Raw genomic sequence first — 13,420 nt, 5'->3', positions numbered from 1 at the left:
AGAGGTGGTGTTCTACAGATTGAAAATTAGATCTTAGACCGCGAATGTTGCAGAAGTTAATGAAGAAAAAGTTGAGGGGGGTGTCAAGACACTTAGGGTCGTCGACGGAAAGGCAGTCCGACCTGGGGACATTTATGGTCCCCTCCCCAGATGGGGACTCCGAGGCTGGTGTAGGAGTCGCCATGATTTTAAATTTTTTTTGAGTGAAGGGTGTGTGTGTTATTAGGTGCTTGTAGTTTTGTGTGGAGGAAGAGAGTTGTCTTTAGAGGGCAGGCTGTGACTACCCCCTTGTGTTGTGAGACACAAAGGGAAACGTTCAGTGAGGTCACATCTGGGTTTAATGATAAGTTCACAGCACCCCCTGAACAGTGCTTTAGACCTCACTGGGAGTAATTATCGTTTCGGCAGGTGTCTACTGCCAGATACATCCAAGGCAAGAGCCAAAGTTTCACCAAAATCTCTCAAAGAGGATGACCAAGACTCAGAAAGGAAAGCCAGAAGATCACCAGTAGAGCGGCCTTAATGGAACCAATAGTGGTGATTAGATAGAAGGTTGTGAAGTGATAGATGTTTAAGAATCTTCCTGTTGAGGATAGATTAAAAAACTTTAGACGAACAGGAAATTAAAGCAATAGGACGGTAGTTTGAAGGATTAAAACAATCACCATTGTTAGAAACAGGCTGAATGCAGGCAAACTTCCAGCAAAAAGGAATGGTTGATGTTGACAGACAGAGTTGAAAAAGTTTGACTAGGCAAGGTGTAAGCATGGAACAATAGGAGGGATTCCTTCAGGTCCATAAGCCTTCCGAGGGTTTAGGCCAGCGAGGGCATGGAAAACATCATTGTGTAGAATTTTCAATAGGTAGCATGAAATAGTCAGAGGGTGGAGGAGAGTTAGGAACAAGCCCTGGAGACAATTTTGGCTAGGTGCCAGAAGTCACGAGGGAGTTAAATCTTGAAAGATTTTGACACTTTCTATTAATGAAGGAGTGTTTGGCTAGTTGGAGAACAGACTTGGCATGGTTCCAAGCAGAAATATAAAGTGCATGAGATTCTGGTGATGGAAGGCTAAAGTACCTTTTGTGGGCCACCTTTCTATCATGTATAGCACGAGAACAAGCTGCATTAAACCAAGGTTTGGAAGGATTAGGTGGAGAAAAAGAATGAAGAATGTACACCTCCGTGCCAGACACTATCACCTCTGTTATGCGCTCAGCACACAAAGACGGGTCTCTGTCATGGAAGCAGTAGTCATTCCAAGGAAAATCAACAAAATACCTCCTCAGATCCCCCCCAACTAGCAGAGGCAAAACGCCAGTGGCACCTCCGCTTAGGGGGATGCTGAGGAGAGATTGGAGTGATAGGAAGAAGATATGAAATTGTGATTGGAAGAGTCCAATGGAGAAGAGAGGGTAACAGCATAAGCAGAAGGATTAGAGGTCAGGAAAAGGTCAAGAATGTTGGGCGTATCTCCAAGACGGTCAGGAATATGAGTAGGGTGTTGCACCAATTGCTCTAGGTCGTGGAGGATAGCAAAGCTGAAGGCTAGTTCACCAGTGAAGGAAGATGTCACGTGTGTTTATCTAACTGAACATTAATTGTGCTGATTGAATATTAGTTGTGTTTATGAACCTGGTATTGTCTTTGTTCGTGCATGCTGATTGCGTTGATCAATGAATATGTTGAAAAGACATAAAGTGATACCAAGTAACTTTAAACGAATTGAGGATGAATGCCAGTGGGAAATTTTGACTTGTAAGAGATGTAAATAATTAGTAGTTACCAATTAAAATATGAAAATGTTTGTGAGTTTTCCAGTAGCTTTTATGTACCATATCCATACAGTATCTTGGACCACGACAGTGTGGTGTGTGCTGTGCTTGCTGGACTCTGTAATCCCATCCACTATTGGTGGCTGTTGATGTGGTGTGTGATGTGCTTGTTGGCCTGTGTAATCCCAAACAGTGTTGCTGCTGGGTGACTGGCTGGTATGTGGTGTGCAGTGTAGTGTGGTGTGTGATGCACTTGTTGGCTTGTGTTATCCTGTACACTGGTGCTGGGTGACTGGCTGGTGTGTGGTGTGCAGTGTAGTGTGGTGTGTGATGCACTTGTTGGCTTGTGTTATCCTGTACACTGCTGCTGGGTGACTGGCTGGTGTGTGGTGTGCAGTGTAGTGTGGTGTGTGATGCACTTGTTGGCTTGTGTTATCCTGTACACTGCTGCTGGGTGACTGGCTGGTGTGTGGTGTGCAGTGTAGTGTGGTGTGTGATGCACTTGTTGGCTTGTGTTATCCTGTACACTGCTGCTGGGTGACTGGCTGGTGTGTGGTGTGCAGTGTGATGTGGTGTGTGATGTACTTGTTGGCTTGTGTTATCCTGTACACTGCTGCTGGGTGACTGGCTGGTGTGTGGTGTGCAGTGTAGTGTGGTGTGTGATGCACTTGTTGGCTTGTGTTATCCTGTACACTGCTGCTGGGTGACTGGCTGGTGTGTGGTGTGCAGTGTGATGTGGTGTGTGATGTACTTGTTGGCTTGTGTTATCCTGTACACTGCTGCTGGGTGACTGGCTGGTGTGTGGTGTGCAGTGTGATGTGGTTGTTGGCCTGTGTAATCCCAAACAGTGTTGCTGCTGGGTGACTGGCTGGTGTGTGGTGTGCAGTGTGATGTGCTTGTTGGCCTGTGTAATCCCAAACAGTGTTGCTGCTGGGTGACTGGCTGGTGTGTGGTGTGCAGTGTAGTGTGGTGTGTGATGCACTTGTTGGCTTGTGTTATCCTGTACACTGCTGCTGGGTGACTGGCTGATGTGTGGTGTGCAGTGTGATGTGGTTGTTGGCCTGTGTAATCCTCTACACTGCTGCTGGCTGACTAGTGTGTGGTATAGTGTTTGGTGACGTGGTGATTTTATTTTTTTTTTTTATGTAGTAGAGACACTGGCTAAGGGCAACAAAAATTTAAAAAAAAAAAAAAAGCTCACTAAGATGCCAGTTACCGAATAGGGTCCGAAGTCTTAGTAAAAAAAATTGAAGGATAAGTGTCTTGAAACCTCCCTCTTGAAGGAATTCAAGTCATAGGAAGGTGGAAATACAGAAGCAGGCAGGGAGTTTCAGTCTACCAGAGAAAGGGATGAATGATTGAGAATACTGGTTAACTCTTGCATTAGAGAGGTGGACAGAATAAGGGTGAGAGAAAGAAGAAAGTCTTGTGCAGCGAGGCCGCGGAAGGAGGGGAGGCATGCAGTTAGCATGAACAACAGAAGAGCAGTTAGCATGAAAATAGCGGTATAAGACAGCTAGAGATGCAACATTGCGGCGATGACAGAGAGGCTGAAGAAAGTTAGTTGAGGAGAGAAGTTGATGAGACGAAAAGGTTTTGATTTCACCCTGTCTAAAAAAGCGGTATGAGTGGAGCCCCCGCAGACATGTGAAGCATACTCCATACATGGACGGATAAGGCCCTTGTACAGTCAACAGCTGGGGAGGTGAGAAAAACTAGCGGAGACGTCTCAGTGTGGTGTGGTTTGTGCAGTACATTGTGGTGTTGTGTGATGTTGTGCAGTGTGGTGTGGTGTGGTGTGATGTGGTGAGGCGTGGTGTACTGTAGTGTGATGTGATGTGGCGTGACACAGTGTGGTGTGGTGTGGTGTTGTGTTGTGTGGTGTGGTGTGGTGTGGTCTGGTGTGGTGTGTTGGTGAAGTGTAGTGTGCTGCAGTGCAGTGTGGTGTGGTAAAGTGTGATTTGGTGTGGTGTGGGATGGTGTAGTGTGATGGAATGTGGTGTGGTGTGACGCAGTGTGGTGTGGTGTGGTGCAGTGTGGTGCATTGTGGTGTGCTGTGATGCAGTGTGGTATGGCGTGGTGTGATACAGTGTTGTGTGGTGCAGAGTGAAGCAGTGTTGTGTGGTGTGGTGCATTGTGGTGTGGTGTGTTGTGGAAGGGCATGGAGTGGTGTGAGGCAGTGTGGTGTAGATAAGTGTGGTGGAGAGTGGTGTGGTGTTGCGTGATATAGTGTGGTACAGAGTGATGTGGTGTTGTGGTGTGGTGTGGTACAATGTGGTGTAGTGTGATATGGTACAGTGTGGTTTGGTGCATTATGGTGTGGTGTGATCCAGTGTAGTGTGTAGTTCCTCCTCCTTTTCTGTTACCTTTCTTGGTTTTCTGTTAATGAAGGGCAGCTAACATTTGCTTATTGAATGAAAAAACTAAAAAAAAATTTAACGAAAAATAAAGAGAGATGTTATGTCCGGAAATAACGCGCGCGCTTGTGTGTGTGTGTGTGTGTGTGTGTGTGTGTGTGTGTGTGTGTGTGTGTGTGTGTGTGTGTGTGTGTGTGTGTGTGAACAGAATTTCAGTGCAAGTAAAAAAAAATCGCCTCCATCTCTGCAGTTTTGCCTGAGCTTCCTCCTCCTTCCCCTCCTTGTCATTCTAATTCAGCAGTGCAAGGACCCAAAGATTTCATTCTTTTCAGGTTATGGTTATGAGTATATCGCTGGCAACTTCCACCACATCCTCTCTCTCTCTCTCTCTCTCTCTCTCTCTCTCTCTCTCTCTCTCTCTCTCTCTCTCTCTCTCTCTCTCTCTCTCTCTCTCTCATTGCATCTTTTATTCTTATTTGTCTGTTCACTATATATTTAATAATGTTTTCCATATTTATTATCTTTATTATACCTTACAACACACACACACACACACACACACACACACACACACACACACACACACACACACACACACACACACACACACACACACACACACACACACACACACACACACACACACACACACACACACACACACACACACACACACACACACACACACACACACACACACACACACACACACACACACACACACACACACACACACACACACACACATAAAGAGTTTTCCTGTTATGCAGTGACTCAAGCAGTAGGTTGAAAGAGTTGATACACGTAGTTTCGTAGAGCATTCTCATGTGAGTGTGTGTGGTGTCACATGAGGGAAGCAGGTGTGCTGTAGGCTGACAGCCGTTTTGGGTAAGTAGAGAGAGAGAGAGAGAGAGAGAGAGAGAGAGAGAGAGAGAGAGAGAGAGAGAGAGAGAGAGAGAGAGAGAGAGAGAGAGAGAGAATGTGTAAGGGATTAAGAGATTAATACAGAGACAGACTAGTTGCGGAGATGTGAATAGGTGATGATGCTCTGAGCGAGCCCCGTTATGGCACGGGCGTGGGCGAGATGATGTGCATGGGCGGAGAAAGTGGCAGGAGTGTGGCAATGGGCGTGGCTGTGGCAGAGGCAGGGGATGGGTAGGAGCGAAGTCCTTCCCTCCCCGGCCCGTTAGTCAAGGCCCAGTGTTGCCAAATCTACCGATAAACATGAAAATCTACTGGATATTTGATGAATCTACCGATATACCGAATGATTTCGAAAATAAGGTCAAATATATTGGATTTTCGATCAGACCTACCGAGAAATCTACTGATATTCAGTGTCATGAGAGAGAGAGAGAGAGAGAGAGAGAGAGAGAGAGAGAGAGAGAGAGAGAGAGAGAGAGAGAGAGAGAGATGTGGGGGGTGGTGGAGTGCGGGGGTGTGGTGACTAACTGAACGTGTCTTGTTCATGTGCCGATTCTAGCCTGACGAACAACAACAAACCGGTTTGTTGTTGTCACTGGCTCGGCCTCGGTCAGTACATGTGTCTCAGTGTCTGCAGGCTGCACCGTTCCCAAACACCTAAGCCTACTCCCACGCACCTGTAAGTCTTTAGATAATATATTTCATCTGTTTTGAAATTTAATTTTTGTATTGATTTAAAAATAGAGCCTCAAATATTAGCGGGCTGCATCGTTTGTGAAGGAAGGTAGGTGGTGTGTGTGTTACTTTTTTTTTTTAATGTAGTTGGGAGACTGGCCGAAAACGACAAAAATCCAATAAAAATCATAAAAATAAATAAATTAATAAAAGCCCAGTGATGTACCAGTCCCAGAAAAGGGTAGAAAGTGGTAGACAAAAATTGAAGGATAAGTGTCTTCAAACCTCCCACTTGAATGAATTTAAGTCATAGGAAGGTGGAAATACAGAAGCAGGCAGGGAGTAGAGAGAGAGGGATAAATGATTGAGAATACTGGTTAACTCTTGCATTAGAGAGATGGACAGAATAGGGGTGAGAGAAAGTAGAATGTCTTGTGCAGCGAGGCCGTGGGAGAAGGGGAGGCATGCAGTTAGCAAGATCAGAAGAGCAGTTAGCATGAAAAAAGCGGAAGAAGACAGCTAGAGATGCAACACTGCGGCGATGAGAGGGAGGCTGAAGACAGTCAGTTAGAGGAGAGGAGTTGATGAGACGAAATAATTTTGATTCCACCCTGTCTAGAAGTGCGGTATGAGTGGAACGCTCTGCCTCAGAGAAGTAAAGCATACTCCATACATGGACGGATAAGGCCCTTGTACAGAGTTAGCATCTGAGGGTGGGGGAGAAAAACTGGCGGAGACGTCTCAGAACACCTAATTTTATAGATGATGTTTTAACTAGAGATGAGATGTGAAGTTTCCAGTTCAGATCATAAATAAAAGACAGACCGAGGATGTTCAGTGTAGAAGAGGAGGGCAGTTGAGTGTCATTGAAGAAGAGGAGATAGTTGTCTGGAAGGTTGTGTCAAGTTGATAGATGGAGGAATTGAGTTTTTGAGGCACTGAACAATACCAAGTTTGCTCAGGCCCTATTACAAATTTTAAAAAGATCAGATGTCAGGCATTCTGTGGCTTTCCTGAGTGAAATGTTTACTTCCTGAAAGGTTGGACGTCTATGAAAAGACAATGGAAAAGTGCAGGATGGTATGTATCATCAGCGTAGGAGTGGATAGGACAAAAAGTTTGGTTTAGATCCCTAATGAATAATAAGAAGAGAGTGGGTGACAGGACAGAACCCTGAGGAACACCACTGTTAATAGATTTAGGAGAATAACAGTAACCGTCTACCACAGCAGCAATAGAACCGTCAGAAAGGAAACTTGGGATGAGGTTACAGAGAGGATAAAAGCCATAGGAGAGTAGTTTGGAAATCAAAGCATTGTGCCAGACTCTATCAAAAGCTTCTGATATGTACAAGGCAACAGGAAAAGTTTCACCAAAATCTGTAAAAGAGGATGATGACAAAGACTCAGTAAGGAAAGCCAGAAGATCATCAGTAGAGTGGCCTTGACGGAACCCATACTGGCTATCAGATAGAAGGTTGTGAAGTAACAGATGTTTAAAAATCTTCCTGTTGAGGATATATTAAAAAAAAATTTAGATAGACAGGAAATTAAAGCAATAGGATGGTAGTTTGAGGGATTAGAACGGTCACCATTTTTATGAACAGGCTGAATGTAGGCAAACTTCCAGCAAGAAGGAAAGGTAGATGTTGACAGACAGAGATGAAAGAGTTTGACTAGGGAAGGTGCAAGCACGGATGCACAGTTTCGGAGAACAATAGGAGGGACCCCATTAGGTCCATAAGCCTTCCGATGGGTTAGGCTAGCAAGGGTATGGAAAACATCATTGCGAAGAATTTTAATAGGTAGCACAAAGTAGTCAGAAAGTGGAGGAGAGGAAGGAGCAGGTCCAGAATCGTCCAAGGTAGAGTTTTTAGCAAAGGTTTGAGGGAAGAGCTCAGCTTTAGAGATTGATGTGATAACAGTGGTGCCATCTGGTTGAAATAAAGGAGGGAAAGAAGAAGAAGCAAAGTTATTAGGGATATTTTTGGCTTCATGCCAGAAGTCACGAGGGGAGTTAGATCTTGAAAGATTTTGACACTTTCTGTTAATGAAGGAATTTTTAGTTAGTTGGAGAACAGACTTGGCATGGTTCCATACAAAGTTATAAAGTGCATGAGATTCTGGTGATGAAAGGCTTAAGTACCTTTTATGAACCACCTCTCTATCATGTATAGCACGAGAACAAGCTTTGGTGAACCAAGGTTTGGAAGGTCGAGGAAAAGAGTGAGGAATTTATGCCTCCATGCCAGACACTATCACCTTTGTTATGCGCTCAGCACACAAAGACGGGTCTCCGACACGGAAGCAGTAGTCATTCCAAGGAAAATCAGCAAAATTCCTCTTCAGGTCGCCCCAACTAACAGAAGCAAATCGCCAGCGGCACCTCCGCTTATGGGGATCCTGAGGAGGGATTGGAGCGATAAGAAGATATGAAATTGTGATCGGAGGAGCCCAATGGAGAAGAAAGGGTGACAGCATAAGCAGAAAGATTAGAGGTCAAGAAAAGATCAAGAATGTTGGGTGTATCTCCAAGACGGTCAGGAATACAAGTAGGGTGTTGCACCAATTGCTCTAGGTCATGGAGGATAGCAAAGTTGTAGGCTAGTTCACCAGGATGGTCAGTGAAGGGAGAGGAAAGCCAAAACTGGTGGTGAACATTGAAATCTCCAAGAATGGAGATCTCTGCAAAAGGGAAGAGGGTCAGAATGTGCTCCACTTTGGAAGTTAAGTAGTCAAAGAATTTCTTATAGTCAGAGGAGTTAGGTCAGAGATATACAGCATCAACAAATTTAGTTTGAGAGTGACTCTGTAGTCGTAGCCAGATGGTGGAAAACTCGGAAGGTTCAAGAGCGTGAGCACAAGAGCAGGTTAAGTCATTGCGCACATTAACGCTACATCCAGCTTTGGATCGAAAATGAGGATAGAGAAAGTAGGAGGGAACAGAAAAGGGGCCACTGTCAATTGTGTCAGACACCTGAGTTCCAGTGATGAAAAGAAGATGAGGTTTAGAAGAGGAGAGGTGGTGTTCTACAGATTGAAAATTAGATCTTAGACCGCGATTGTTGCAGAAGTTAATGAAGAAAAAGTTGAGGGGGGGGTGTCAAGACACTTAAGGTCGTTGTCAGAAGGGCAGTCCGACCTGGGGACATTTGTGGTCACCTCCTCAGATGGGGACTCCGAGGCTGGTGTAGGAGTCACCATGATAATTTTGAAATTTTGAGTGAAGGGTGTGTGTGTTATTAGGTGCTTGTAGTTTTGTGTGGAGGAAGAGAGTTGTCTTTAGAGGGCAGGCTGTGACTGCCCCCTTGTGTTGTGAGACACAAAGGGAAACGTTCAGTGAGGTCACAGCTGGGCTTAGTGATAAGTTCACAGCACACCCTGAACAGTGCTGCACACCTCACTGGGAGTAATTATCGTTTCGGCAGGTGCCTACTGCCTCCTCCTGTGTACTGCCTCCTCCTCTGTACGTGTGTGTGTGTGTGTGTGTGTGTGTGTCCATGTCTTTGTGTATGTGTGTGTGCGTTTGTCCATGTTGATTTGTGTGTGTGTGTGTGTGTGTGTGTGATTCACGTATGGTCGTCTGCTGATCACCCAGCCAGCCATTCCGCTATAGAAGGAGCTCAGAGTTCATAGTGGCAGATCTTTTGGGTAGGACTGAGACCACTGACATACCACACACCAGAACAGCGAGGTTACAGGCCCTCAGGTTACATCCCATACCTACTTGCTGCTAAGTGAATAGGGGCTACACATTAAGAGGTTCGCCCATTTGCCTCGGCGCGCCCGGGATTCGAACCCGGGCCTTCTTGGTTGTTAGCCGAGCGTGCTAACCTCTACACAACACGGTGTGTGTGCGTGTGTGTGTGTGTGTGTGTGTGTGTGTGTGTGTGTGTTTGATTTTTTTTTTTTTATGTAGGAGGAACACTGGCCAAGGATAACAAAAATCAAATAAAAAAAAAAGCCCACTGAGATGCCAGTCCCCAAAAATGGTCCAAAGCGGTAGTAAAAAAAATTGGTGGAGAAGTGTCTTGAAACCTCCCTCTTGAAGGAATTCAGCTCATAGGAAGGTGGAAATGCAAAAACAAGTAAGGAGCTCCAGAGTTTACCAGAGAAAGGGATGAATGATTGAGAATACTAGTTAACTCTTGCATTAGAGAGGTAGACAGAATAAGGGGTGAGAAAAAGAAGAAAGTTTTGTGCAGCGAGGCTGCGGGAGGAGGGGAGGCATGCAGTTAGCAAGATCAGAAGAGCAGTTAGCATGAAAATAGCGGTAGAAGACAGCTAGAGATGCAACATTGCAGAGATGAGAGAGAGGCTGAAGACAGTCAGTTAGAGAAGAGGAGTTGATGAGACGAAAAGCTTTTGATTCCACCCTGTCTAGAAGAGCAGTATGAGTGGAACCCCCCCAGACACGTGAAGCATACTCCATACATGGACGGATAAGGACATTGTACAAAATACTTGAAAAAGCAATAGCAAAGAGACTGACTGCATTAATAGAACCTTTCAACCTGCTTTCAAGCAATCAGTTTGGATTCCGCAAAAAGTAAATCCACAGAAACAGCAATACTGAAGTTTACAAGTGAAATATACAAGAATATGGAGAGAAAGAACCATGTAGTAGGGGTTTTCTTGATCTGAGTAAAGCATTTCACTCTATTGATCATAACATATTATTAGACAAGCTAGAAAACATTGGAGTTAGAGGATTACCACTAAAATTGTTTGCTAGTTACCTGTCAGGTAGGAAACAGTCTGTATTTTGTAACAATTATATGTCATATAAAAAAAAAAACTATTATTAAGGTGTGCCACAAGGTTCTATATTAGCTCCTATATTATTTCTGATATACATCAATGATAAAATTAATGTAATGTTAGTGATATGCTTAGTTACGTTCTATTTCTCGATGATACACGCCTTCTTCTAACAGATAATGATTTGTGTAACTTAAATGTAAAATTAACTCAAGAATTGCATAACATATTCAAATGGGTAACCGCAAATAAATTAACAGTAAACATTAATAAAACTAACTTCATATTGTTTCAAAGACGCTCTGTTGTCAGTAATTTCGGAACAGTTTCCTATGGAGGCTGAGCTTAATCATGTTTCTTCTACAAAATTTTTAGGAGTTATTATTGATGAAAATTTTAACTGGAAAAAGCATATACAGTCGGTGTGCTCAAACTTATCAAAAACTTGTGGAATTTTATTCAGAATTAGGTACAATGTTACAAGTGAAGCCTTACGCAGCTTATATCATTAATTATGTTATCCATACCTTATTAACTGTTCATTGATCTGGGGCTGTACTTGGCCTACGGTTGTGAATGATGTCTTTGTAGCACAAAGGAAAATAGCAAGAACCATTGTCTTTAAAAGTAAATACGACTCCACCGACTTACTGTTTAATGACTTAAATATACTAACTTTCGACCTCTTAAAGAAATATTTCATAGCGCTGACCATATATAAAAATGTTAATGGAAATGATTCAAATAGCATAATGTCTAATGTATTCCACCATAGCCAAGGTACCCGAGGAAATCGTAATAATATGATTTGCCCACAAGCAAGAACTAGTCTGTATACATTTTTCCACACACTGTGTTGCTCCTAAAGTATGGAACGTATTGCCTGACGATAGAAAAGAAAAAAAAAGGTTTTTCAATATTTTCAAAAGTAAAATGAAAAAGTTCCTATTTAATAGTCTAAGTCAAAACTAGGATCTGTAATAAAGTTTTAGTATTTTTTTTACACATGAATGATGTAGCTTGTTACAAACATAACTTATCTTAAGGATATTAGTTCCTAAAAAATGGTGCAATAATATTATTTCTTTTCTACTGTTCTATATGATTTGTATTGTTGCCCTGCCCTCTATATAAGTTGCATTTATATGTATATCACTTCTCTGTCTGCTAGGGAGCCTCGGCTCAGCGGGCTAGTGCCCCATTAATCATGTAATGCTTCTTCTCTGTAAAAAAAAAAAAAATGCTACTCTGGGCAATAAACAATCAATCAATTAAATTATAAAAAAGATAAACAGAATTAAGTTAGCAGCTGGAGGGGTAAGAAAAACTGGCGGAGACATCTCAGAACACCTAACTTCATAGAAGCTGTTTTAGCTAGAGAGGAGATGTGAAGTGTCCAGTTCAGATTATAAGTAAAGGACAGACGGAGGATGTTCAGTGTAGAAGAGGGGGACAGTTGAGTGTCATCCTCTTCGACACTGAATATCCTCGGTCTGTCATTTACTTATAAAGGACAGGTGTGTGTGTGTGTGTGTGTGTGTGTGTGTGTGTGTGTGTGTGTGTGTGTGTGTGTGTGTGTGTGTGTGTCACTTGGGTGTTTTTACAATGCCGTTTCCCTGATCCAGAGGGGTGAGATGGTACCTCTCTTTGAACAGCCTGTCTGTTGTCCGCCTGTTGGGACTGGCTGGGTTCTGAGCACAGCAAGGGACCTGCGGTAAATTTGTGTGTGTTGGCTTTTATTTTCAATATCCTTTCTTTTGTTTTTCAGTGTGCTCCTTTTACTTTCTGTTTTCTTCACTATGTATGTTTTTATTTGGATTTCAGGAGTGACATTTTGTTTTCTACAATTAGCATGTATTGTCATCTTATTGGCCGAGTCTACCTTGAAAAGGAACACGTTTTCTTAGTGTCCCCCGTGTTCCGGTTACCTGCCTTGCGGACATTATTCTTAATATTGGTTATAAGTTAGTGTAAGGCTTATTTACTCATTTTATATCATGTAGTATTATTCTCTTCATAATTTAAGTTCTCTATATCTTTGTATGTATAAGGGAGGAAATATTTTGAGGTGGAGATGTGTTGAAACAAGGGGAGATTGAGCGGGCAACAACACATTCCAAGGAGGGGAAGACAGAGCGCCTTAGGTCGTGAGGTAGAACGGAGAGGAGGCGTCTCTCAGGGACGTCACGTCTTGTGAGGTGTGAGGAGAGGAAATATGGGAATTATCGTTTGGGGACGCGGTGATGGCGTCTGAGTAAATTCTGGCGGATGAGGGAAATAATTCAGTGGGTGGTGGAGGAGTGGGCGGTGGAGGTGTAAATGGGTTGTGGTCCTGTGTGAAGTGACGAGAACGTCATATATTAACGTGTACTACCTCATGTTGCTTGTGAATTATCATTAGTATCAATATATGTGGTTGTAACATAGAACAATCGTATTTTCTACCCCCCCAACACTGATCTGGTATTTGAGGTGATTCCAGGTGTGCTGCGTTAAGGTAAGCGTACAATGAGAGGGTGTAACTCTAGCGATTTCCGATAGGTCGGGTAGGCACTCGAAGCCTTTAAAAATCCAGACTTTTAAAACTTTCCTGGATCAGTGTTCCGTCCACTTTCTTGGAGAGATAACCGGGATCGTACGATCGTAAGTGAGTAGCGATTGTAGCAGTATATAACAATGATTTATGAATGAGTAGCTATTCTTTATTCAAAATAGAGACACTACGTTCAGTTACATATTCTGAGTCATACAACTACATAAAAGACCTTTTTTTATCGATCTGAGAGAGAGAGAGAGAGAGAGAGAGAGAGAGAGAGAGAGAGAGAGAGAGAGAGAGAGAGAGAGAGAGAGAGAGAGAGAGAGAGAGAGAGAGAGCACGTTTATTAAAAAAAAAAAAAGAACTCACTAGAGGGTGCATGACCTTAAGAAAGC

The 13,420-nt window shown here is 43.3% G+C and overlaps 1 protein-coding gene across 1 annotated transcript; it reads right to left on the bottom strand.

Annotated features, from left to right (window-relative positions):
- Nucleotides 1–571: 571 nt before the first annotated feature.
- On the bottom strand, nt 572–4,086 carry LOC135096721 (histidine-rich glycoprotein-like). Its single transcript, XM_063998455.1, has 4 exons — nt 3,529–4,086; nt 2,525–2,865; nt 1,845–1,986; nt 572–583 (listed from the first exon to the last, which is right to left on the bottom strand). The coding sequence occupies exons 1-4, from the start codon at nt 4,084–4,086 to the stop codon at nt 572–574; spliced, it is 1,053 nt and encodes a 350-aa protein (XP_063854525.1).
- Between the last annotated feature and the right edge of the window lie 9,334 nt (nt 4,087–13,420).

Source organism: Scylla paramamosain, unplaced genomic scaffold (assembly GCF_035594125.1).
Source record: "Scylla paramamosain isolate STU-SP2022 unplaced genomic scaffold, ASM3559412v1 Contig6, whole genome shotgun sequence".
In the NCBI taxonomy this organism is placed as follows: domain Eukaryota; kingdom Metazoa; phylum Arthropoda; class Malacostraca; order Decapoda; family Portunidae; genus Scylla; species Scylla paramamosain.
The sequence above is the reverse complement of the archived record's forward strand: the minus strand, read 5'-3'. Positions and strand labels throughout refer to the sequence as shown.